Raw genomic sequence first — 26215 nt, forward strand, 5'->3', positions numbered from 1 at the left:
GGGGCTGCAGCCAGCCGGGAAGGAGAGACGCGGGGCGGGAGCAGGAGTGGCAGGAGCCGGGCTGTTCGGGAGCCCCGCCGGGACGAGCCATGACGGACTGCGAGGGAGTCCAGGACGGAAGCGCTGCGAGGGGAAACGGGGCTCTGATAGAGCCCAGGAGGGATGTGCTGTGAGGGGAAACTGGGCTGCGAGGCATTCCCGGAGTTTCGGGCTGTGAGGAGAAACCGGGCTGAGAGGGAGCCCAGGACCGACGCTCCGTGAGGGAGGTCCGGGCTGTGGGGAGGCGCCGTGAGGGAGGTCCGGGCTGTGGGGAGGCGCCGCCCTCCCCGCGTTCCCGGCAGCCTCCGCCGCTGTGCGGGCCCGGCAGCGGCGCAAGATGGCGGCCGACAGCGAAGTGAGTGTTTGTCCCGCTCCTCCCGCTCGTTCCCTGATCCCCGACTCTGCCCCAGTCTGCCCCCGCTCTCTCCGCTCACCGCCTCTCCCGCTCTCTCCCGCAGCCCGAGTCGGAGGTGTTCGAGATCACGGACTTCACCACCGCCTCCGAGTGGGAGAGGTAGGTGCTGCCGCGCCCCTCGCTGGGCGCGGGGTGACGCGGGGGCTCCGCCGAGCCCGGCCTGGCCCGACCCTGCTGCCGGGCACAGCCGCTCCGCTCCCTCCGGCCGGGAGCTCCCGGAGCCTTCCCGGAGCCTCTTCCCGGCTGTTCCGCGTCAGGCTCAGGCCGCGGCCGACGAGCGGGATAAGAGGCTCTAGTCGAGCTGTTTCTGAACTTAGTGAAAGGTCCGCTTTAATACCTGTTTGCAAGGGATTAGAATATACATTTAGAAGGCTTATGTGTTTTCTGAGTAGCTGTCTGATTGTTAAGACAGTCATCCCATTGCTGAAGCCTTTAAAAGTTAGTAGAACAATGTACGAAGAAATTTAAGGTGAAGAACACTCTTGCACTGTGAATGTATTATTTTTAAATGCTTTTCCCAATAGCGATAGCATTTTTGACAGGAGACGAGATTTCAAGTGCTGTGTTTTAAATCTGAATTTAGTCTGTAATTATGTCTTAAATGCTTAAGTGAAACAGGAGTTAAATGTTATGTGCCTCAGTACCAGAAAAATAAAGTGGTGAGATTCTTGAAACAGTCAAAAGATGATCATAGCTAGAAGTAACTATCATATAAAATTTAAACATAAGAAGACTGTTTTGTGTACAAGGAAGTAATTAGTCTGGCTTTACTGTGATCCTTGCGGTGTTTGTTTGTTCTTTGGGCTTTTCTAAGGAATTCCACAGTAAAACAACATACTGCCTGCTTTTGGGTGGCTGAATTATAATACAAGTTTAGTGTTTAGCAAATATTAATTCCTTTTCCCCTCCCTAATAGATTCATTTCAAAAATAGAAGAAGTATTGAATGACTGGAAACTTATTGGGATTTCTTCAGGCAAACCTCTAGATAAGGTCAGTTACTGCTTCTGAATTTTCCCGTAGAATTTGACTAATTAGTGGTACAATAATGCACACATGTATTTCATTTATTGCTGTTTTCCTAGGTGTGGCAGATAATGACTTCATTGGAGAATTTCACTTGTAGAAGTGTCAATTTGACAAACAATTGCTATAAATTAATTGGTGGGCCATCTGCCAAACAGGCTGTTTCCCTGACAAAGATGGATCTTCGTGTGGGGCTTAGTGTTGGGTTTTTTTTTTTAATTCTTAGTTTGAATCTGGAAACATGCTTGAAGTTGCTCTAAATACTTAAAGAATAATTTTGTCCTGCCTTGTGCCTTTGTCACACCTCGTGCCCTTATGGCTGAGGTTTGCACAGTGCTACTTGTGACTCAGTGTGTTTCATAGATGGGAGAGATTTTTTTGGAGTCTAATTAGAGCCTTTGTGATGGTTTCTCAGCCCTGTGAAATGCAGAGGAAATTGCTGAGCTCTTCTGCATGGTGATGCAGATAAACTCAGCTGGTTTGTATGGAGTGGCTGCTGTGTTTCCAGAGGAATCTTTCTGCTTTTCATTCTAGTCAGGTACAGAGTATTTGGAATAAAAACTTATGTTATCTAATGAACTGCACCTTAGCTGTCCCTGTATTCCTACGTCTTCTTATCTAGACCAGAGCTCTCTTCTTAGCACCCTTTAAGATCAAAGGATTGTCCAAGTTGCTTTTTGTAGGAGCAGTGATGCTGATTTTCTTATGCATTCCCATTTGTGTTTTTGTTAAATAATTAATTATTCATACAGAAATTTTGTAAGTTATAGATCAAAATACTAATTTGTTGGTGAAGGTAAATGTCAAGGTAGTATTTGCACAGAGTTTGCACAGGATTTGTCTCTGGGCAGAGTTGAGGGTGCATGTCTTCAGATGTGCAGTTGCTTATGGGAGGATGCAAATCTTCATTGCCATGTAGTTCAGAAGACTGCAAAATGATATTTGATTTTTGGAATGAACATGATTATTGGCAACATGGATTTTAGCAGCCAGCAACCTTTATAATGAAGAGCTTTAAGAATTGCTCTTTGAAATTAATCATGCTGAGCCATTAGGCAGTAGGAAAATAGGAATAAACATTATTGATCATATAGGTAATATACTTTTAAAGACTAATGAATGGTAAAATAAATGTATGAGATAATATCTTCTTTTTTTTTTATATGCAGGGTATATTTACCACAGGAACATGGGAAGAGAAATCGGATGAAATTTTATTTGCAGACTTCAAATTCTCAGTTACTCATCATTATCTTGTACAAGAACCCAGTGACAAGGATGGGAAGGAAGAGCTGGGAGAAGGTACCTGATAGTTCCCTCCCGTAGTTGTAAGGATAATGACAAAAGACAGTGTCAGAATGTGGAGTCCACAGTGTGCTGATTTGCTTCTGTGTGGGATTTTCTGAGATCTGATGAGTTTGGTCTGACATCTCTGCTTTTAGTTTGCTGTGCATTCACACAGTGCTAAAGGCAGTTGTAAGTGAGCTGGAGGAGTATGATGATACACTGATTATGTATCAATTTTTGTCACAGATGCCCTTCCTCTGCCGATGCAGGACTTGCTGTGCATGAACAATGACTTTCCTCCTCGAGCCCACTGTCTGGTGAGATGGTATGTGTGCTGCCTCTCATTCCACTGCAAACGAGCACAGCAGTTGGAAAATCTGGCACAAGTTGTATACTTGTTTCTTCAATTAAAAGTTAAAGCTTAAGTAAAATGATTCTTTGTACTAGACACAAGAAAGGAGTGCAAATAAAACCCATCGTAGTGGGCCTATCTTTAATTTGGTTTATTTCCCTGCAAATATTTGTCTTAATTTCATATATTAATTAAGCTTTTATATATGTAATATTTAAGTACATTCTTAAAAAGGAAAGCTGCACCACCTTAAGAAACAACAACTATATTTCTAGTAATGCCAATCTTGAGCACATAATGGTATTACTCCTAGAGAGGTTGATTTTATGTATTAATAGTTTCAGTTGTTATTAATATAAACTGGAAAACCTCAGGAGTGTTGGACCTGGAAGTCCTCCCAGTCAAACACATTACAGTGTTGCAATGCTGTTAAGCTCAGGTAGTTTGTGATTTCAGGATCTGCAGCACTCCATGCCCACTCAGTTCTTGACCTCTCTAAAAATAAAGAGGTACTTCCATCAAATTAACAGATTCCACAATCTGTTGCTGACAATTAGGTTCTCCAGGTCACAATATTTTTTTTGAATCATGTTTCAGTGTCTTGTCAGAGACCAGAAATGTGCTTTTTTCTCTTTCTCAAGGTATGGCTTGCGTGAGTTTGTGGTTATTGCTCCGGCTGCAAATAACGATGCTGTTGTTAGTGAATCCAAGTGTAACCTCTTGCTGAGTTCCATTTCCATTGCACTGGGCAACACTGGCTGGTAGGTGAAAGCATAAACCTTTCTATATGTCCGGGTAGAACTCCAGCATACTGCATTTGTGAGGAAAAAGTATTAAAATACATTAAAAGATTTTTTTTATTTGCACTGTAATACTGTTAGAGAAGGATTAAAAATAATTCCTGTGTATAGAGATTGAATTGATGTTTTATTTTCATTATTATTAAAAACCTTAAAGGCTTTTAAAAGCTGCTAGAAGTTGTTGGAATAATTAGTAATTGCTAAAACATCATTTTTGCCAGAGGATTTCTTCCCTAGGTGTAGTAACAGTAACCTTTTAATCTTCCTCAAAAATCATATAGACTGAAAATGAGGTAAGGGAAGGAGAGGCTGTGGAGAGGGCTGTGATTATGGCAATTTGTTTGGCATTCTGTTTAATCATGACATGAACAGCATTTTTCTGTGATTCCTATGAAGTGTTTCAAAGTGCATTCATCTAAGAGAAAATGTATTTCAAAGGATGAAGTTATGGTAGAACATTCAGCTAGTTTTAGAGCCTACAAGACAGCAGGACACAGCTAATGTGAGGTGTTTGCCAGTCAGGTGCCGCTGTTTGTGCAAATCCATCACAAGTGGCGCCGCATGTACGCCGGCGAGTGCCAGGGCCCGGGCGTGCGCACCGACTTCGAGATGGTTCACCTGCGCAAGGTGCCCAGCCACTACACACACCTCTCCGGGCTGCTGGACATCTTCAAAAGCAAGATTGTGAGTACAAAAGTGATGTGTCATTGATATCCGACCCCTAGAGTGTTTGAGAGGATGTACTCTTTACATTGAATTTGTTCTCTGATGTTTTGAAGGGCTGCCCTTTAACACCTCTGCCTCCAGTTAGCATAGCTATTCGGCTTACCTTTGTGCTCCAGGACTGGCAGCAGTACTTCTGGCCACAGCAGCCACCAGGTAGGAGACTTGTGTCCTCAGAATAACTTGTTCTCAGACAACCAGTCAGTGATAAAGAAAATATTTGTGCGTCTTGCCTGAAGAATTCAAGCATTTTCTGCTTTGCTAGGAAAGGCTTCAGTCCAGTCCCACTCTGTGTGATGGGCTGGCCAGCTTAAAGCTGCTCTCAGGTTGTAGCTCATGGCTGGGACAGGTGTTTTGGGTAGGGCTGTGCCTGGAAATGTGGGTTAGTCAGCATTTAGAAATACAGTGATGTTTCTAAAATGGTGGTATCTATGTGGAATGAAAAGGATGGCTGAATCTGTGAAGAATTCTGCCCTGAATTTCTTAGGGAAATGTTTAGATTCAGATTCTAGTAGATGGTAGAACTTTTTGGGAGTTTTTGTCAGTTCTTTCCATAAAGTACCTTATTTTGATACTTCACTATTTAAGTATTAACAGTGGGAAAAGCAAAAAGTATTATATGGACCTCACTTGAGGTAAAAGTTTAGATTTTTGTTATTGTTGACAGAGTACTAAATTTCATGCAGGAGGAATTTCTAAATGAGTCCTTTTTTATAGTAGCTTTGCATGAAGGGGAAAAATAATACAGAGTCTTATAGTATTTTGAGCAGACTGGTAAGTTTATGCCATAATGATGCTATGTAGGAAAAACAGATGTAGTTACTCATTTGGTACTCTCAGAGTGATCTCATATTGTTGCTTGATGGTGGCACTGTCTTCCTTGAGTATCAAGGATTTGTTTTTAACAGACCTATTTCTATATCGGTAGTAGCAGAAAATAAATTGTGAACTTCTCAAAGGTAAATAAATGCATAGGAAAAAGGAAGATATTAGTTCCTCCTTAACATCCATTTCATTAGTGATGTGATGTTTTAGGTACAGGGTGGTGGAACAGTTAAAATGCCCAAGTTCTTTTCTTGACTTGGTAGCAGTTTTATGTAATATGCTTGAGGTATTTAGGGTACATTTGGAGAGACAGAATTCACGTGACCTTGGTTATCTAATTGTTTGGCTTTCCTTTGCTTAATAAAGTACACTAATCAAAATTCCATGTTTTGAAGAAGTGTGCAGTGAGGTTAATTCTGTGCTCTGCAGCTGAGGAATGTATGTTGAACATATGATTAAAGAGAGTCCTGCTTTAAAAGAGAGAGAAATAAGAGAGAGAGAGAAAATCAGTGCTGTTTTAAATGATACTTCCTCTTTGGTTAACCAAGTTTACCTAAAGAACTTGGAAATGAATTCCACAGATTTTATCTTTTTATTGTTTCTGCAGACACAATATTTATTTTCTGTGGTTCCTCTGCCTTGCTGTAGTTATTCACTGAGTCAGGATCTCAGGTTTCTCGTGGATGAGTTGTATCACTGATCCTATTTCTTGACTGGAGCAGTTTGAGTAACTTCCACTCCTTTAGTAGTAGTGGTATTGTGGTTAAGGGAGCAGTGTCAAAGTGTGTTGCAGAAACTGGAGATGGGCAGCATCAGTTTTACTGCATTGCTGTGTGCAGTTGTGGTTTTGTGTGCACTGGGAAGAACTAGACCTGTAACTTAGATACCATCACTCAATTAGTTCTTCTCAAATAAAACCAAAGAATTTCAATGTCTTTTATCTTCTCTGCAGAAGAGTTTATGTAATGAAGTTATCCAGAGACTTTATCTGCGCTAATACCTCACTTGTTTTGTTTGTAAACAGTTTGCCAGCTGCAGTTGAAATTGCAGATCAGCTGTAACAGCATTATTATAATGGCATTACAGTACATTAGTATTATTACCCACTTTAGTTTGTGTTCAGTGGAGGCTGTCTGGTTTTGATTTATGTATTTGCAGGCTATAACATGGGAAGTGCCTGAGGGTGCTAGGAGGCATCTCTAAGTACCTGGGACTACAGGGAGTCCCCAAGATCATTTGATTAAGTACTCTTAGGATAAAATTGTCAACTTTTATAAGTGGGTTTTTTCACTCTGCAGAGTTCTCTTCCAGAGTCTTCCTTTTCTCCTTGGAACTGATTTCCTGCCCAAGTATTTTTATGGCATTTTTGTGTCTCTTCTTGTGCCAGCATTGAATCTTTAGGGCTGTCTTTATAGCTATCATTATGGCCTGTATGAAGGGAATAACCTTCCTTCAACACAAATTATTTTATCTGTCCCTTTGAATGTCCCTGTTTCATGGTTACTTCCCACTTTCTGTTGGAAGCAATCACTTTGACTGTTTGTTAGGATTCTGTTCTCCTAGCTCAGTCACCTTAACTGCCCAGCTCTTCTCTGGTCATCCTGCAAGTTAGAGTCTGCAGTGGAAAGGAGGTGACAGTGAGGGCTGCTTCAAATGTTCCACAGATTCTTTATGGAAAATGTGTTGGTTTTTCTCCAGATATAGATGCTCTAGTTGGGGGAGAAGTTGGAGGCCTGGAATTTGGGAAGTTACCATTTGGTGCCTGTGAAGATCCTATTAGGTAAGAGAAGAGTTCAGAAAATTTTGTTTTATAACTTCCTTAATGGAGGACTTAAAGGTGTGTTATTTCAAATCTTAGCTTTGCCTATCTACCACTTAGCATGTCCAACAGATATTTAATTGTTCAAGTACATCAGAAGCAACTGTGAAGGGCAATGGTTTGATAGCAAATAACACCATTTGTAAAATTGTCTGATGATATTCACAGTTCAAGCTCATACAGCTTTTAATATAAACTTCTGCAGTACCCCATTTATCTCTGAAATTATTATCTTGAAATATACCTCAAGATAAACCTTAAAAATGATGTGCTTTTGTTCAAGGCTTGGACTTGCTCTCATGTATGCAGTGAGAAAACTTACTGGAGAACAAAGTACATAGAAGGAATGAGATATGAACTCTCACAAATACCTCTCAAAACACAAACTGTGCTGGAGGGAGCACTTTGTGCTGTCACTGCAAGACTGAAATCTTGTTTTGTTTCAGTGAGCTGCATTTAGCTACAACGTGGCCTCACCTCGCAGAAGGGATAATTGTCGACAATGATGTTTATTCGTGAGTATCTTGTCTGAGTTGCAAATAAGTGTGCTTTTTTTGCTCACTGCTGCATTTTAGTGTCATCTCAATCACTGTGTGGCTTTGCATGTGAAAAAGAACCCATTTTGAGGAATGCTGATGTCTGCTGATGGAACATCTCATTTGGGAAAACACCTTTTGAAATGCATTTCTGAGAGAAAATAATCTCAACACAAACCCCTGGTTTTGAGCATATTCTCATGTTAGACTTGAAAATTTTGTGTCTTACATATTTCCTGGAAAAGAATATAGTGGAGCATGAGAGGTAAAAAGAATTCTCTGCTTGATTTCCCTCTCCCAAAAACTGTTATCCAGGTTTTGTGCCAAAGAGGAAGAAGTGTTTGTTGTTCATGTCATGCACATGCATGAGAACAGGGGCTCTTGCTTGCATTTCAGTGTTTGTCATGTTGTTCTCTGTAATGTGCTGACCTCACTGGTTATGACATGACATTTATCAAGAGTTTGATACTCATCTTTCCAATACTTAGAGTGGCATTTGATTTTCTTTTTTCTTTTCTTTTTAATTTTTTTTCCCCAAGTGACCTGGATCCACTTCAAGCACCCCAGTGGTCTGTGAGAGTTAGAAAAGCAGATAACCCTCAGTGTCTGTTGGGTAAGATATCAGAATTTTCTGTCTTCTCTTGCACCTTTTTAACAAAAACTATTAAGTTATGAAGTTAGGTTGAATTGTTGGTTACCTGATGGCCTCTGTTTGCTCACCCTCCTTATTTTTTTTGAGTGAACAGTATTTTGGGCTTCTTTTTCAAGAACACAAGCTTTGCAAATACATAAATTCCTGTTGTAGTTTATTGTGTGTCTGTGCGTGGTGAAATTCATTGCTGTTCTTGTTTCACCAGGTTCCAGAGAATAAGAATTTTTGATGTGTACTGTGAAAATTCAGATTTCCTAGAATCTTCTCATTTTATTAAGGGTGTTTTGCATGAATCCATCTTCTTAGTTCAACCAACCTGTCTGACAGGGAGGATTAATACTTCTGGAGAGGTGCACTCCTGTCTGTCCTTGCCCTTAAGCTTGTGGGGAAAAGGGCTTCAAAACTTGCCAAGTTTTGTGTTGCTTTGGGTGAATTAAACTGCAGACAGAGATGTGCTCTGGAGAGGTGGCCAGGAGATGCCTGGCTGTGCATTTACCTAGGCTTTAACTATGTGGCTTAAGATATTTGTGCTTCAGAACTAATTATCAGATGTTCTTTGAGAAGAAAAGGTAAGAATTACTGTCTTTGGGGCATAATTTGGCATGTTGGCTCATTGTTCAGTGAGATTTTTGGCTGAGTTCAGAAGCTCTGTTCCTCTTGCAGGTGACTTCCTCACAGAATTCTTCAAGCTTTGCCGTCGGAAGGAGTCAACGGATGAGATTCTTGGAAGGTCTGCCTTTGATGAGGAAGGAAAAGGTAAAACTAAAATCCAGTTGATTTATGTTGTTTGTCTTTAATTGTTTTGTGTTAGTTTACCCTCCCTGTACCCTTCTCTTGACTGGTATTTATAACTCCTACACATTCTCTGTAACACTCCTGGGAATTTTCTGGCCAGGGCTTCATGGTGGAATTTCTCATGAATTCGAGACAAGTTTAGCTCCCAGAGTCCCAGAGGGATAATTGCCTCTGTTATGGTTGTGGCTGTTTCTTTTTACAGAAATATAAAAGCTTAAAATCTGACTAGACTGTACAAGAGTTGGTTATAGGATGTATCAGATTTGTCTGTATAGTTTTATGTATTTGTGCATTTTCCACTTCTTTCTCATTTTTGATGCACTCTGTAGTACATGCTAACAGCCAGTTTAAAGAGTCTTTAATCTGTTTGAAAGGCTTTGCTCTCATTTTCTCCATTTGAAGGACTTTTAAGGAAAGAAGAAAATGAAAACTTCCCAAATCATCTGACCAGCAAGTCAGGCTTCATCCCAGCTGTATAAATGCTGCCATCTTTTTGATGTCTCTGTCCCTCTCTATGGGTTTTCTTGCTGTATCTAGTGCAAATTCTCTTCCTTCTGGCTGCTTGTCACCTGTTCTTTCCTCCAAATATAACCTGTATTAATGTATTTTCCTTGGTTGTACTTGATCCTAGTTTTGAAGGAGCTTGCTAGTGAGCTTAAAAAGGTGCTAGACTGAGGAGGGTGTGTATTACTCATAGTGCTTGACATACAGGTTTCTTAGCTCTGGGCTTGCCAAGATGAGCTTTTTCAGGCTGCTGCTAATTATTCACTTAAATTTGTCAGCTCACCTTATAACAATATTAATTCAGTTTATTGTAACATTCTAAAGTTTACCAGGCAGCAGCTCGGAAAAAACCCCAGTCTTTTGATTTGAGAAGTTTACTTGAGGACTCTAAAATAGAATTGTGCTTACACAATGTGAGGCCAGTGATTAACACAGGATTTATTTAAGATTTATCTAAAGCTTTAGCATATGCTGAAGCAGTCTTTGTTACCTGCAGTGTGTTCATGGATGTATGATTTAAACACTGAGTCTTGAGCAGGCTTTTGGGGTACTCTGTTGGTAACTCTGCAGTGACAGTGCTACTACAGCAGGCACTACCTGCAGCCAGCTCAGTTCTTTGGTGAATTAAACCCAGAACAGCCTGTGACTCATTTGTGACCTCCTTCTGCTGCTTGTATTTGCTAACAGCAGGGAATGTCAGGCATGGAACCTGCCAGCAAAGCTGTAGCTCTGGTTCACAAAGGGTTAAATATCAATACAAGGTAGTAGGCCCATTAAGACAGGTGAACTTTTGAGGAGACAGGTTCTAGTGTTTGGGGTTCTTTATTCTGTTCTAATTGCTTTTATTTTGTTTGCTAGAGGTCGCTGATATCAGCCACGCGCTGTCGAAGCTCACCGAGCCAGCGCCAGTCCCAATCCCCAAACTGTCGGTCACAAATATGGTTCACAGTGCCAAGAAAAAGATCCGCAAGCACAGGGGAGTGGATGAGTCTCCCCTGAGCAATGATGTGCTGAACACCATTCTCCTGGTGAGTGAGCTGTTCCTGCACAGGGGATGCATTTGGTTTAGAGCCTGTGGCAGATTTAAAGATATTTGATGTCTGTTCCAGTATTTATCAGCTTTATTTATTGCATTTATCAGCTTCTTGGAACAGCCCAAGTTGTTGTTACAAGTCTCAGTACTGTAAGTGGGCTAAAACTGATCTCTGAACTCTGCTAACAGTTTTAATTATAGGGACTGCTGGTATGAAGCCAGCAATAACTTTGTGGAGAAAGTGGGAAAGGCAGGAAAACCATACTGATGGAAGGTTCATTTTTTTTTTTCTTCAAGTTCTTATTTCCTGATGCTGCTGACAAACTTGCAGATGTATTTGAAAACAGAGCCAGCACTTCAGCAGGAAACAATCCTCCTCCAGAGAACGAAGATTATGTAAGTTTTGTTGAGTGACACAAGAGAGAATGCAATTTTGAGTGTTTGTACAGACTTTGCTGTGCTTGCCCTACATCTTGTAATACTTAGATTTGGAAAGAGGAATTTACCTTTGTGGAATCTCTGGGTAGAAATAGTCATGATTTCTGTTTCCTTTTATTGTTTTTTTCTTCCAAAACTGTAGCTTTTGGTATGTTCTAAGCTTAAAATACTGCTTAGCCACTTACACTGACAAACAAGAAAGAGATCACATGGTTTTGGAAAACAATGCCATTGTGTCTGTATTTTTTGCTTTCTTTTATTTCTTCCCTAGAATCTCTTCAGTCAGTTTAAGTCTGCTCCATCTGACAGTCTGACATACAAATTAGCTTTATGTCTTTGTATGATAAACTTCTACCATGGAGGAGTCAAAGGAGTGGCACACCTTTGGCAAGAGTTTGTGCTGGAAATGCGTTACAGATGGGAGAACAACTACCTTATCCCAGGGTGAGAGTTTTCATTTGTTGGTGCTCGTTGGTCATAGAAAATGTTAATTGTTCCAGGAACTGAGTGGGGTCACTGTAACTTTGAAACATACTGTTTTGGGTTTTTAATTGCAAATGTTATCTCTGTTTTTTTTACCCTACTTCCATAATGCAAGAAAGGGCAGGGAGTGGGGAGAAGCATCTGTGCCCTCCTTGGGAAACTTCAAGATGCCTGGGGAAGCTGAACTTAGACATTCACCCCACTGTGTGAATGAGGATGGGGTAAATCTTGCTGTGGTTTCACCTCTCTCCTAAGGGGGCTGTTCCAAGGTCCTGCAGGTGCAATGGCCTCTTCAGGTGTTCCAGCCCTTCCAGGTTCTGTCTGCTGCAGCAGAGCTCGGGCCAGGACAAACCAAGGGCTCTCTCAAGATGAGGCAGAGCAATAAGATACCCTGCTGTTAGGGTTGTGGTATTTTGGTTAGAGTTTGGGATTTTTTATTAATGTGATGGGTTGGCCATTTAATCTCTAGTTGGAAATGATTACACAAGCAGATAAAATGGAAGCTGGAATGTGTAGCAATGACTCTACTGTATCATTGCAGTTTTAAAAGTACAGTCAAAGAGGCTTAATTCCTGTTTGAAAGCAGTTACCTCTTGAACTTCCAATTGGAAAACTGACCAGGAAATGCAGGGTGTTTCACACTAATGTGAATGATCTCTGAGCTCCTGAAATGATTTTTGGGAAATACACGTAATTTAAATTCTGGGCTTGTCTACTGAGACCACAGAAGAGCTGTGTAGTTGAAATGAGGGGGGTGGGTTCAATGTGGGTATTTGTCCCTGTTTTAGATTTCATTTGATTCAAGACCATGTGTGTGTGAAAAATTCAACTTTATAATTAATAATCGTTACATTTCTACCTTTTGTTAGATTAGCTAATGGCGCTCCAGATCTGAGATGTTGTTTACTGCATCAGAAACTTCAGGTAAATATCCCAAATTTAAGAATGATTTTTCTCCTAAGGAAACAGTTAAAATTATAGCAATTATTAGTTGAATGTCTTGTTTTTGTAGGTTTAGTTGTGCTTGTGCTTTTGGGGTGTGGAATTCATTTCTTGAGAAAAATTTTGTTACAGCAGCAAGTTCAGTGGAATTGTTGCCTTTTAGAATTGTAAGAGCTTTTCAGTGGCTCTGCAAGTTTTTCTGTATGATTGTCTCCACAAAGGAAATAATTACTGAACTTTTTTCGTTTAACTTGTTAAATTAGATGCTAAATTGTTGCATTGAAAGGAAGAAAGCAAGAGATGAGGGGAAAAGGGGGAGCACGTCTGATCGTTCACCTGGTGGTGCTTCTGGGGATGGTGCTAAAGGAGGAGACCACTCTGGAGACAACCCTGACAAGGAAAAAGAATTTGGCAAGTCTTGGGAATCGTGGAGTGACAGTGAAGAGGAGTTTTTTGAATGTCTCAGTGACACAGAAGATCTTAAAGGAAATGGACAGGAAAATGGCAAGAAAGGAGCAAAAGAGTCTGTAAACTTAAAACCAGAAGGTCGTTTGCATCCACATGGAAAGCTGATGCTGCTGCACCCAGGAGAGCCTCTCTACATTCCAATAACACAGGTGAGGGAGCAGGAACTGAGCCAGGTGTGCAGTGGAATACACACAACGGGGCTCATACCTGGGATTGTGAAACTGCAGTAGTTTGCAGGTTACAGCCTTGTCTGTTGTTAACATTGCTGAGTGTTTTTGACCTAGAACCTTGTTTTTAATCTTTAAAATTTAATTAGGCTGTTAATCCCACACACTCTGTTCCATGTGAGAGTGAGTGTCCGTACCAACTTTCACTCCAGACAGTATTTTTAACCAAGAATTAAACTTCCTTGCCTACCCTAAATTTGGGGTTCTTTTAATTTCCAGCTCTTGAGGCACTTTCCACCCCCCCCCGTATGTTCTTTAATATAAAATAGGAACTGCTGTGGTCCTTGAACCACAGAGATTTCTGCCTGACTTTGCACAGAACTGGATCAGTTTTGCTGCTGTATTTGGTTTTTTAATAATTTCTCAGCTCACATCTAAAAGGCCGTGGTGATTAGGTTTGGTGCCATTCCCTAAAGCTGGTTTATCATCAACCAACTAGAAATGTTACCTGACATCAACAGGCTTTCCTGCAGTGACCAGGGATGAAATAGGAAGTGGTGCTGTCACAGAAAGTAGTTTGGAATCAGCCATGCGTGAAGAATACAGTGGTTTTCATTCTCCTGAGAGAAATAATTTCTAATTAATGTTGCTTTGCTTGGGTAGAACATGAGCAGGGAGTAGTCAGGCAAAATGTTCTCAATTAATTATGTGCTGACAGTATCAACAGCAACATTCTGCTTTGCTTTGGGTAGATTTTCATCCATCTCAGCAAAATTGTACCAGCAAACACTTCTTAGATTTCATTTGGACTTTGGCATTTTAGCAAGATATCCTTATATTGTTACCTCATTCCCAGGTTATTTCCTGTTTAGTTTCTTGTTAGCGTCCTCTTCAGATGCACAACTTGAGGCTGAACTGTTCAAGCAGTAGAGAGTTGTGATAATTTCCTTTGAGCGCAGACAAAGCAGAATGAGCTTGTGGTGGTGGGAGGGAGCTCCCCCTCTCCTCCGCGGCGGGGGCGGTGCAGGAGAGGCTCTTTGTTCCCCGGTGTTTCCCTGTGCAGGAGCCGGCGCCCATGACCGAGGACCTGCTGGAGGAGCAGTCGGAGGTGCTGGCCAAGCTGGGCACGTCGGCCGAGGGCGCGCACCTGCGGGCGCGCATGCAGAGCGCCTGCCTGCTCTCCGACATGGAGTCCTTCAAGGTAGCGCGGCGGGGACTCTGCGCCTCAGGCTGCTTTCTGCTTAACCAAACTGCCCCTCTGGCTTCTCTTGGACAGCTCTGAAGGTTTCTAAAGGTTTTTTTCTCCACAAAACAGTTTCCAATTAGTTTCAGGTTGAAAATGAAAACCTATTGGGAGAACTCTCTGGACATTTGAGAATCTATGAGGATGTGCTCTGTTATGCTGTAACATCCCTGTGAATTTACACAATGTCTGTGGGAAGAGAAAAAGCACATCAAACACACAATTGATCAATTGTGAATTAAAACAGCCGTTCATCAGGTTGGGACTGGGCTAACTGTGGGTTTGGGTTTCCTTTCTTGTCTGAGCTCTGCAGAGGGAGCTAAGAGCACATCCACTGCTGTCATCATCAACACTAAAAAGATTGGAGTTTCTGGAATGAAATTGCCATATATACCTTTTTAATTATTGCAGTGTTTATGCTAAAAGGATATAATGTGCTGTACAGTTAGAGTATTTATAATAGTAATCAGCTTATTAACAGTCATGGCATATTAGATAGATGTAGAAGTTTTATTTATATGGTGCAAGTAATCTAAAACCTCAAAGTTAAAATAGAGGATTATAATTGGAAGCACAGGTACAATCTTCATAGGTATGTCTTGGATTCCTTTGATGTTCTGGACCTATAGGTGTAGTTAATTGTGGTGATATTGCATCTATGAAAAATTAGGTTATTTCTGTTTGGGGAAGATATTTTTTTTAAGCTCCTTTTTAAAAAGGAAGAAATGGTTAATTTTGTCACTGGAGTGTTAAAAGTCACTGCTGAAAGGATACTTAGGCAGCCCACTAATTCTTTTAGTCTTTAATGGGATAAGCTTAGAGAAAATCCCTCTTTCTTGCATGTGGCAGGTGCCAGGTAAAATCTTAACAGTATAACTATGAGCTTTCCTGAAATAACTGATGAATGTAATGAATGTACATGTAGTGGGTGATGAGAAGGTGATTTCTTTTGTTGTTGCTGCTGATGTGGGTTTTACCCCTTGCATTATCTTGGTTTATGCTTTATTCCCTCTGTCCTGTGGTACGGTTTGTTGGCTGTGGACAGAAGAGTTTCCTGAGTTTTGTCTCTTATTCTGATCTCTACCCACTAAACCATATTGCCCTCCCACCCAGGCTGTCATGTTTTTGTAGGATTTTTCAGGAACAAATTTCCTGTGCTCTCCTCCCTGCAGGCAGCTAATCCTGGCTGTTGTCTGGAGGATTTTGTGAGGTGGTACTCGCCTCGGGACTACATCGAGGAGGAGGTGGTTGATGAGAAGGGCAATAAGGTCATCAGGGGCGAGCTGAGCGCCCGCATGAAGATTCCCAGCAACATGTGGGTGGAGGCCTGGGAGACAGCAAAGCCAGTCCCAGCACGGAGGCAGAAGAGGCTTTTCGATGACACCAGGGAGGCTGAGAAGGTGAAAGCTCTGGGCTGGTGCCAGTGTGGGCTGGGGTGCTCCCTGCAGCCCTTCCTTCCTCCCCCGGCAGCATTTCCACACTGACAGTCCTTGCACTGTGTCCTCAGAGTCACTGAACTGTTTTGTGCATGGCTTAGGGCTGATTGGAAATTCCTGCTGCTATGCAGGAGGGTGTTTGAAGTACCTAAAAGCACCCAGTGTTACTTAGGTGTTGCTATAAATTATTAGTAAACAAGCCAGATTTTTACCTGCCTATGTGTTAGGAACATTTAAGTTTCCTAATACATTTATTTTTAGTTTCATTCTAACCTGTTGGGAGGATTAGTGTAACACTGCCTCCCAAGTCCTGTCTTACAGTGGTGTTCCATTCTTGTGAATTCATCTTTCCTAGGTAACCTTATCTTTGGGAAGTAGTTTTGATCACTGAAGTCTTAAATTTTCTAACGTTGCAGGTGCTTCATTACCTTGCAGTGCAGAAACCAGCCGACCTTGCAAGGCATCTCCTGCCTTGCATCATCCATGCAGCTGTACTCAAGGTAAAGGAGGAAGGTAAATAATGTTTAATAAATTACTACGATATTTAAGGGGGAACAGTGATGCAGTCAGTAATAACAACTCTGTTTCTTTCCTTATGATAGAAGCACTAGAAGATATATCATCAGTTAAGAAGATTATTAAGCAGATCATATCCCATTCCAGCAAAGTGCTACGTTTTCCCAGTCCAGAGGACAAAAAGTTGGAAGTAAGGCTTTTGTAGTGGCTGGGGCTGAAAACCTGATAGACTTTTGCACTGTTCATGGCAATGTTACGAGAACATGTTTTTAATTTACTGTTTTATTAAACTCTTGCAGGAAATCATTGCTCAGATTATGAGTGTGGAAGCCATCATTGCCCGGGCGAGGTCTCTCAAAGCAAAATTTGGGGTAGAGAAATGTGAAAATGAAGAGGAGAAGGAAGATCTACAAAGGTGACTGGGTTTTTTGAATTCTTATTTTTCACCTATGTGTTGTTCTGTTTATCCTCTGATGCCCTTGTTTGTACTTTCAAAACTTAGGACAATGGTGACAATAAAGAAATAGGAATCATATTTGGGTATCCCTGTACCAGACTGTCTAAAGATGGGGTGTGTGGGTACCCTCAGTGCTCCTCCAATTAAGCATCTCCTTGGAGACCCAGTTTGATCTGGGTTTTTTTAATAGAACTTGGTTTCATCTTCACAGTACTGGGGACTAACTTTTTTTTTTTGGGGGGGTGGTATATAAAAGTTACATTTGATGAACTCTATTACCATAGCAGTAAAATTAGGACTAGAAATTTAGTATTTTTTATAAATATTATGGAATGAAATGCCCCTTCCACAGTTTTCTTCCTCTTGTGTCCTTGCTAATATGAAACCTCAGTGAGCAGCTCTGAATGGAAAGTGACAGGGAATGTTCTCTTGCATCACTGCCTGCTGTCAGATTATTTACTTGCTGTTCAAGATGACTAATACATTATAAAACCAAGTGAACTTCTTGCTGCTGTGCTGGGAGGGAGTGAAGACATTTGTGCAGTACATGTTGGGAGTTCAGAGATGTGTCTGACCAAAGCAATGTCTAAAGTGCTAAAGAAAATTGTCACACTATGAATCACACTTCTGCATGACCAACACCATGGAGGCTTTCCTGTTATACATATTTTATACATCTGCTTTAGGAGCCTGGGTTTCATTCTTAGGTAACTGAGAGGAGAATTTTTTCCTTAAACTTTTAAAGAGAATCTCCCAGTTCTCACCCTGCAGATGATGCACGGGGAAGGCCTTGGCACAGGAAACAGCTCGTTTAGATCACACACTGGATGTGGCCAAGGATTAACCATTCCTTTCTCCTTTCCAATCCTTTGTTCCATCAGATTTGTGAACAGTCTCCTGGAGCAGCCAGAAGTGTCGGTTGTTGGTGCAGGAAGAGGACCTGCGGGCAGCATCATTCACAAGCTGTTTGTGAATGCTCAGAGGGTAAGAGAGAGCTCTGGGTTGTGCTGCTGGCACTTCTGATTTAACCAGAATGAGGCAGTGAGTTACCATATGGTGCCAGTGTATGTTGTCTGCATATCTGCATGTATTGTCATAAATGTGCTTGAGGTGTTTCCTGTGATGTTCAACATGATTTTGGCAGTAACAGAACCTTGCAAGACCAAAGAAGAATGAGTGAGCTGGGATGTGAGCAGTTGAAGCCAGCTGGGTAGATAGAGGTGTCATTAATGCTTCATGTACTGCAAATGGTAACATCAGTAATGCTGTTAAGGCAGGACAAATTTCTGCCTCATCACAGCAAGGTCGAGTGTTGATTGTTTCACAGAGGCATGCACAGAAACAGGCAGTATTATATATTTTAGAAGGAGTAACTTCTTAAACTGAGGCTTATGCTTGGAATACTTGAGATTTCTCCTGTGGAAACCAGCATGCTTAGGAAGTTTCAGTTTTCAGTTTCTGCATTCAGTTTGCCTAGTGGCAGTGTTGCATCTGTTTTCTGGAGACCCTTCCCTTGCTGATCTTGGTATAAATGTTGCCTTTTTCTCCTAAGCAATCTTTGGAATAATTAGCCTGAAAGTATTGATTTCCAAACCTCTTGGACTGCAGTCAGCCTTCAGTTTCTATCAGAATTACACCTGTTCATAGCATCAGATTTTCTAACTCAAATTTAACTACAGTGGTAATAATACGGTAGCAGCCTGAAATCCCATTTGGAAATAATTGCTGGAAAAATGTTGTGATTGGGTGTTAAACACTTTAAAGGGATCAATGCTTTTGTTATAACCTGTATTTTGCAACTCAGCATAAAAAGGACCATTCTGAAAACAGACCATGGTTATTCTGAGGAATGAAAATCAGAACACTTCTTTTATTCTGCCAGTCTCTAGGGAAAACGTGTTTGCAAATGTGAACCTGCCAACCAGCCACCCTTACAGACTCCCCTGTAAAGCCCAAGACTGTGCCCTGTCAGTGATGCACACATGTGCACCTGCCTCTCTAGGAGAGGCAGTGCAGTAAGTTTCTACCCTTAGGATGTGTGCAAATTTCCAGGGTTTTGTTTTGAAACACCACTGACTAAAGCAGGGTTACAGGTATTTCCCACTAGTCAGTGTTAATTAAGGTTTCTTAGTGGGACAGGAACCAACTTGCTACAAACCCCACTTTGTGTTTAACCTGCCGTGAGTTATCTCAGAAGAGAGCTGTTTGGTAAATGGAAGTGAAATGAGTTCCTTGTTCTTTACCTTTTGAACCTGGACTCCTCTCTGAGCTGTGTATAATGTGTTCTGTTCTTGAGTTTTCTCAGGAAAATTCTGATAGCCACTGCATGTTCTTGGAGTGCATGATGTCTCTTAAACCTACAGTCTCCTCCTAACCTCTTGTAAGTCACCTCTGACTTGCCTTTGTTTCTGTCTTTCATCACTGGTTCTTTTCTCATCCCTTTCCAAGCTGACTGAATCTTCTGATGAGGTAACCGACTTTGTCCCTCCTTTCCCTCTCATCTTCTCTGCATAGAGCTGAACCTTCTTGTAGATCTAGTGCAGCAGCCAGATTTAGTTTGTACTGGTGTTCATATGTTGAGCATAAAAGTAACTTTGTGTTTCCAGAATGGTTTTTCTGCATTCACACTTCATTTTTAGAGCCTAATAATGCATAGTGAAAAGAGAGAAATGTTAAAAAAAAACCCCAAAAAACTAAAAAACCCCTCTCAAAATGAACAACTCAACCAAACAAGAAACATTTCTTCAAGTGAGTATTGATGTTTTCTGATGCTGAAATATGTGGCCATGCCTTTTTATTCTTTGTTGCCACCACTGTTTGTTTGTTGATGTTTTTGGGGGAAGGTGATGATGAACAATTATCTGGATGCTGCATTCCCAACACTGGTGCTTCCTGAAGCTGTGGAACTCTTCAGACACAGATATTTGGGAAAGAAGCAGGGTAACTGTGTAAAGTGTAGCACAGGGAAGATCCTCGCTGTTGGTTTCCTGGAGCTGTTCTTGTGGGAACACATGGCACTTGTCCCTGGTGGGTTCTGTGGCACAGCCTGCAGAGCCAAGCACGGCTGGGTCCCCTCCTGGGAGAGGGGCAGCAGCAAGGGACCACGAGGGGCAGGCAGTGGCTTCTGCCACACCTCAGTGCTGGTGCCGTGTGGAGCTGTACATGCCTGAATTAGGAAGGAGCCTATTAGGGGTACTGGTGGGGGTGTATCCATAGGTCTGTGTAATTAGGGAGTGTTTATTGGGCATGCCAGCCCTCCCAGTATCCAGGCATCAGCGTTGCTGCTGCGTGGCTCCGAGGCAATGAGCAGCTGCTGGGATAGTGCAGTGTCTCACTCGCTCTGCAGTGATTTCAGCGAGGCTCTCTGCCTGAAAAGCCCATCCCGCAGTCGTGTTGGAGTCTGCAAGGCAGGTGGTTGTCAGGACTGCAGTAGTGGCACTGAGGAGTTTGAAGTGGAGGCTGCCGTGGCCTCCAGTAGCTGCAGGGAGCTGGGAGCACCCTGTCGGAGAAGGGGCCATTTCCTCCAGTCACAGCCCTTGCTTCACACTGCTGGACATCACGAACTTCAGCTAGGAGAGCTCCACCATCCACAGGGGGTTCTTCCATCCGGTTAGATTCGCTTGATTTCCTAGCATCCCATTAGCGCTTTGCTCTGTGTACACATACAGCCTGTCGATGTGTTGCCCATTTCTGATCTCTGGGAGGTTTCCTGGATGGCAGTGTTGGCAGCAGCGTGCCGTGTCACTGTGGCTGTGCTCTGTGCAGGTCCCCGCCGTGCCGCCGCTGGAGGAGGAGCTGCGGCGCTCGGGCTCTCCGGAGGAGCGGCGGCAGGGGCTGCAGTCGGAGTTCCCGCCGCCCACGGGCCGGGAGGTGATCCTGCGCGCCTCGGTGCCCCGGCCCGCCCCGTACTCCAAGGCGCTGCCGCAGCGCATGTACAGCGTGCTGACCCGCGAGGATTTCCGCCTGGCGGGGGCATTCTCGGCCGACACCACCTTCTTCTGACCCGGGCTCGCTGCAGGGGAACCGGCGGGCGCTGCAGCCCCAGCGCTGCTTCCCAGGACTTGGACTGGCCGCCGTGAGAGGTGGCTGGAGCAATTCATCTCCGAGGTTTGGAACGGCTTCAGGAGTGGTTTCAAACTCTGTCCGAAGGGAGCACATTTTCTTTTCCTTGCATTAGCTTAATTACGGACCTGGAGAGGCTGTGTGCAAATATTCATGGTGAAATTCATGCAGAATGTGCTGCTTTACACTTCAGGATCAGACTTTATCAAGTGACGTTAGTCTACTTAAATTGATATATAGAAACATTAAGTAATTTATATTTATTACTAATCATAATCACAGAGCCCAGTATTTTTTTGTTAATCACTGTTTCAAGTGCTTCTGAAATATCTTTATTTTTATTTAAAGTGTACAGTTCATTCTCTAGTTTGTGCTAACCTCTCCTGGTTGTCAGGATCTCGTCACTTCTCCCAGACAGAACTAAGTGGACAGTGAGTCTGACTGAGAGCCTGCAGTGATCACTGAGGGGTTGGGATGTTTCGTATACTTCCCTGTGTGCAAGGGCCAAAGCTGGATGGAAATGACACCCCGGAGGTGTTTCACTGTGAGCAACTCCCTGGTGTTTACCGAGGCTATTTGCCTGCACTCCCTGTCACCCATGGGAGAGGAGGGGACAGCTCTGTCACCTCTGGCCCCTCACCCCACATGTGCCAACGCTGCTTTACAGTGACCTTCATCTGTCTGAGTGAGAATCAGCAGAAGATTGGCATTACTTTACAAGTGTTCAAACAGCTACAGTATTGTGGACATTACTCAATAAATATAAATGTACTGTTGGCTTTCAGCATTCCCATGCTTTTCCATGCCCTCCTTGCATGCTCTGATCCAGGAAGGACACTGTGACTACAATGAGTACAGAGCTGAGTTCTGCTCTTAGTAGCAGGATCCCAGGTGCTACCCTAAAACTTCTTAGAGGGGACAGGGATCAGAGTCTTTTCCTCACATAAAGTTCTATGAAGTAGAAATAGATTTTTCCGTAAAACCTTGTCACAGACCTTGTTTTCCAGGCTGTTGGTGTGTTTCCTCAGACATCAGGTAAGTACAATGTAGCTGCTGTTTAACTGTGGCTTCTTTAAAATTCATTACCCCAGGTACTTCCTGATTTACTGACAAGTAAAATTTCGGTTCAGCTTCCCCAACGCTCTTGGTTTCTTCCTCTCTAATGAAATATTACACTGCAGTGTGGCCTCTTGTCAAGACTGTAGAAATTGAAAGTTTCTCATGCTTGGTTATCAGGCTCTTCCTGCCTGATCCTTTAAACTGCTGGAGAGGTGATTCCTTGATCATACTCAGACACCACAGCTAAAGGCCTGTTAGTGTGACTGTAGCAAATGGTGCACTCATGCAACTACCTTGTCTTAAACAGTCTTTTTCTCTGTTCAAGAGTTACAACTTTTAAGTATTTTTCTCAGAAGGATAACTCAAGCTTATTTTAAGTAGCTGTAGTCAAAGTTGCCGCCTTGCACTGTCAGATGATGTACTGTGCACAGCTCTGCTTTATGAGCTTACAACTCAGCATTCAAGAAGTGAGGAGAGACAGAGCATTAAAAAGCACCAGGAGAAAGAACTGTATTTATTTAAAGTAACTGTAAAGCAAGCCAGGTAAGCAGTCCAAAATTACCAGCATCTCTGCCATCTCATTAAGGAGAATTTGACTGTAGCATTTCCCAGAAACTACCTTTGATGAGGTAATTGCTAATATTTAATGTTTCGTATCCTGAGTAACATTTCACTACAAGCTGGTTTAAGTAAAACTGGAATTCAGCTGACATCAATTTGAAATGCCAGAGTGCTGTAAGTCAGGTCCATGCCAAGAGTCAGCCTTGGGTGGGTGAGCAGCACTGGAGGAGAGAAATCACTTGTGCTAGCTTTTGTCATAATCACTGTGTTTTGTTCTGTGGTTTTGGTACGTCAGCAACAAAAAGAATTAAAACGAAGACATCTTCTAGGTCCATGAAGTTCTCAATACCACTGAACCCTGCAATACCACCAGCAGAAATTCCTTAAGTTCTTGCAGAATTAACTACCCTACAAGAGGAAACTTGTTTCAGAATGGCATTGAAGTTACACACAGAAATTCAGCTTCAAACCAAGGCCATATAAAACCGTGATGATCAGGTATTTTCAATGTACAGATGATTTGATTGGTTTAATTCCTTATTTTCTTCTCTGTACCAACAGCATGATACAGAAATTTGTTAAATCAGTGCAAGAGGAAAACACTGTTGGTTTCACAGTTACAATGTACCTGAATGTATTGTGCATTTTACTTCTTCACAAAAAATTTGGTGATATCACAGCCATACTTTGTAGCTAAAGACCTTCTCTTCAGCTGGCTTCTTTCCTTGGCCTGTTGTGCAGTTCTCTGCAAAAGAGAGACAGGTTGGTTCAGTGAGTATTGATACTTGGCACCACGTCCAGCAGAAAGCATTAGCCCACGGTTAAATTCCCGTCTAGTTTGCAGCAGACAGCATGATGAAATGCAAGTGTTTATTAAGGCAACATTTCCCCAAATCCAGAGGAAACTGTCACAGTGTAAGAGTTTACTGCTGCCGTTCCACCTTGGCTGCATGGGAGGGAGAGGCTGTGAGCGCTGGGGGCTGCAGCAGGAGGGAGCAGGGCTGAGGAGGAGCCCAAGGGCAGTTTTCCCCTGCTGTTGCCTGTGAGAGGGCCAGGACTCGTGGCTGCACATACTGACCTCCCTGTGGCAGGCTGTGCACAGGGTCTGCAGGTTCTCCAGGGAGCACTGTCCTCCTCCGCTGTACACGGGCCGGATGTGGTCCACCTGCCAGAACTGCCCCTCCACCGGGCTCCGGATCATCTCATTCAGCTGCAGCACACAAGGGACACGGCAGCGTGAGACACTCCTCAGCTACATGAACACCCTGCTGGAGCAACAAGGAACTTCTGGGAAGTAGCTAGCTATAGTTCTCATCAAGATAAAGAAAGCCAGCCGTGGCATTTTTTAGTTACTCCCATTGGACAAGCGGTAAGTGGTTGGCATGTTTTCACCCAGCCCTGGCTGTACATGCACCTCCCTGCAGAATCAGAGCTCTGATGCCTGTGCCTTTAAGAGGTGTTAGAACACAATAGGATTTAGTTAATTTGTTCTTAAGGACTTGTTTTTTCTTTTTCTGTTGTTGGTGCCAGGTGACCTTTCTATCTTAAATCTGTAAGAAGAGTTTTGGCTGTCTCTGAACTCCCTATAGACAGAGCAGCTGTTACTGCCGAAAGCGCAGAACCATCACCTGCCCCAGGGGAAGGTGAGACATCCAGGAGCTCTCCAGCAGCTCCTTCCTCCGGCTCCCGGGCGCGTCCCTGACGCTGAGGTAGAGCTCGTGGGCGTTGTGCTGGCAGCGCTGGCACACGCCGTGCTCCACCTGGAACACCCTGGAGCGCAGGTAGCTCTGGCTGGAGCGGATGGAGAAGTCCTCCTGGCAGGCGTGGCAGCAGAAGCGCGTGTCCCAGGCCGGGCAGCCGGGCGCGGGCTGAGCCGTGGGCTGCTGGCAGCTCAGACACAGCGGGGTCCCCTGCTTGTCCAGGGCCTGCAGGTACCCTCTGGACAGGGAGCAGCTTCCAGCCTCCATCTGCCCTGGAGCAAGGGCTGAGGGATCATCTCCAGTTTCTGAAAGCAGTCTGATGGCAGAGAGCAAAGTACAGCCCTGAGTGAGTGATGGATTCAGCAGCCTAGTCCATGGGGCTTTATGCACTGTGTATTTCAACTGGATATCTTTTATGTTCTGAAAAATCATTTCAGCTGAAATAATACCTTGCTCAGATTGATACGTGCGCAGTGCAAATCCTTTACTTGGCTTACATTCCCATTTAAACAAAATTTGGCAAGATAAGTCAGATTTTCCTTCTGCACATCTTACTACACTCAGTTATTAGCTGAAATAATGCTGTATCTATAAAGACATGTAATTTCTATCAGGCATGTACACACACAAAAGTAAAATGTTTCAGCCCCTTCTTCAGCATAAATAATAAAGGAAGGATCCTGGTTTCCCTTTACAATATTCATGACAGTCTATCAAATTCTACTCAAAACAAAGCAGGATACACAGTGCTCATTAAAGAAAATTTTTTTAAAGGGCAATTCCTTTTTGGAATTTTCCAAAAAAATTTCTTTGTTCCCTTTTTAATTTAAATTCTGAGGCAAAATAGGAACAAATCCTGTGTCCCCAGTTTGATGTTGACCTCACAGGAGGGCTGAGCTGACATTCTTTTCTCTGACTGATTCACATAACTATTCTCTTGTTTTGTTTTAGTCAGACTCAGTTAATTAGCAGGTCTGTCAGCAGACACAAATGAAATCTAAATTGTTAGAAGAATAAACCAGAGCTCATTAGCACTACAGCAAGTTTCTTATCTAACTACAGTACTTCAGCAAAGCAGACACTCAGCAAATAATTTTACTACCATTAAAAAAAAATGTGGCAAAAGAACTTCATCCTCCTAGTGCATTAATAAACCTACTTTGTGGATGGTTGAGGAGAAGCCCCCATTTCTCTGGAGATGAGGCGGACGCTGCCCCCGCTGCTGCTGGCCTTGGAGAGCGCAGCTGCTGCCACGTCCTCCCTGGTCACATACCTGAGAGGGACAAATCTGTCAGCAAAGGGAGCACTGTCCCTCCAGGAACAGCACTCTGGGCTGCAGCAACATGGGTGCAGCACGTTCTCTCCAAACACTACTCATTTTCTGGATGAGAAATGAAAGTTTGGGAAAATGTGCTACATCTACTTCCATATTAAATATCTTTTTGTAAAAGTGAATTCTAACCAGTGAACAGTAAGTTGGTTTGTGTCTAACAATTAAAAAATGACTGCAGTTTGATACTGCCTGACAGTGAAACCTGAAAGGCATTTTGTTTCAGTTAGGTGAAGTCTCAGTGACATTGGATAATCCAGGAAGTTTTACAAGCTCTGGAGATTCCTTACTCCATCAGTTATGTTTCATTTCCCCACTTTATTTTCATGTAAAACCCTGTAAAACACAACTGCTCTTAGATAAAAACTTAAGATTGCTTCACAGAAATCACTATTCAGACAACTCCTTCTGAGGACAGCTCTGATCATCTGCCAAACCCTACACCCCATCACAAGGCTGCTGTAGGTCCTGGTGCTTTTTCTCACACCATTCACAGATTTTTCCTACACTTTATGGAGGGACACAATCAGGCAAGAGGTTAACAAACA

At 42.9% G+C, this 26215-nt stretch overlaps 2 protein-coding genes across 7 annotated transcripts in view; one reads left to right on the forward strand and one right to left on the reverse strand.

The window, feature by feature from the left end:
- Nucleotides 1–239: 239 nt before the first annotated feature.
- Nucleotides 240–21796, forward strand: RAB3GAP1 (RAB3 GTPase activating protein catalytic subunit 1). 2 transcript variants are annotated; one of them, XM_063400982.1, is made up of 24 exons: nt 240–394; nt 498–553; nt 1371–1446; nt 2649–2781; nt 3013–3091; nt 3760–3879; nt 4437–4602; nt 4698–4797; nt 7165–7246; nt 7732–7800; nt 8361–8434; nt 9137–9229; nt 10631–10800; nt 11103–11201; nt 11515–11687; nt 12596–12650; nt 12932–13285; nt 14367–14504; nt 15719–15946; nt 16399–16495; nt 16585–16688; nt 16798–16913; nt 17837–17939; nt 20721–21796. In XM_063400982.1, the coding sequence occupies exons 1-24, from the start codon at nt 377–379 to the stop codon at nt 20955–20957; spliced, it is 2940 nt and encodes a 979-aa protein (XP_063257052.1). In that variant the 5' UTR covers nt 240–376; the 3' UTR covers nt 20958–21796. The 2 variants fall into 2 exon arrangements, 1 of the variants encoding a protein (XP_063257052.1); XR_010080843.1 differs by lacking the exons at nt 17837–17939; nt 20721–21796 and having other exon boundaries at nt 16399–16482; nt 16798–16842.
- A 134-nt stretch (nt 21797–21930) lies between these two features.
- The window catches only part of ZRANB3 (zinc finger RANBP2-type containing 3), a 40203-nt gene continuing 35918 nt past the window's right edge, over nt 21931–26215 (reverse strand). For 4 of the 5 annotated variants that reach the window (XM_063400979.1, XM_063400978.1, XM_063400977.1 and 1 more), the window contains 4 exons: nt 25497–25610; nt 24266–24653; nt 23716–23847; nt 21931–23382 (listed from right to left, as the gene is read on the reverse strand). In XM_063400979.1, coding sequence (XP_063257049.1) covers nt 23284–23382; nt 23716–23847; nt 24266–24653; nt 25497–25610 — 733 coding nt within the window. In that variant the 3' untranslated portion in view covers nt 21931–23283. The remainder of the gene's footprint in view (nt 23383–23715; nt 23848–24265; nt 24654–25496; nt 25611–26215) is intronic. The other variant, XM_063400980.1, reaches the window with a different exon arrangement.

This window comes from Prinia subflava, chromosome 6, assembly GCF_021018805.1.
Source record: "Prinia subflava isolate CZ2003 ecotype Zambia chromosome 6, Cam_Psub_1.2, whole genome shotgun sequence".
Classification (NCBI taxonomy): Eukaryota; Metazoa; Chordata; class Aves; order Passeriformes; family Cisticolidae; genus Prinia; species Prinia subflava.

What these genes read in the sequence shown, in the direction of transcription:
- RAB3GAP1 (XM_063400982.1), top strand. An exon ending in TACTGCATCAGAAACTTCAG is followed by an intron (nt 12,651 to 12,931) that starts GTAAATATCCCA and finishes TTGTTAAATTAG; the next exon opens with ATGCTAAATTGTTGCATTGA. An exon ending in ACACCAGGGAGGCTGAGAAG is followed by an intron (nt 15,947 to 16,398) that starts GTGAAAGCTCTG and finishes CTAACGTTGCAG; the next exon opens with GTGCTTCATTACCTTGCAGT.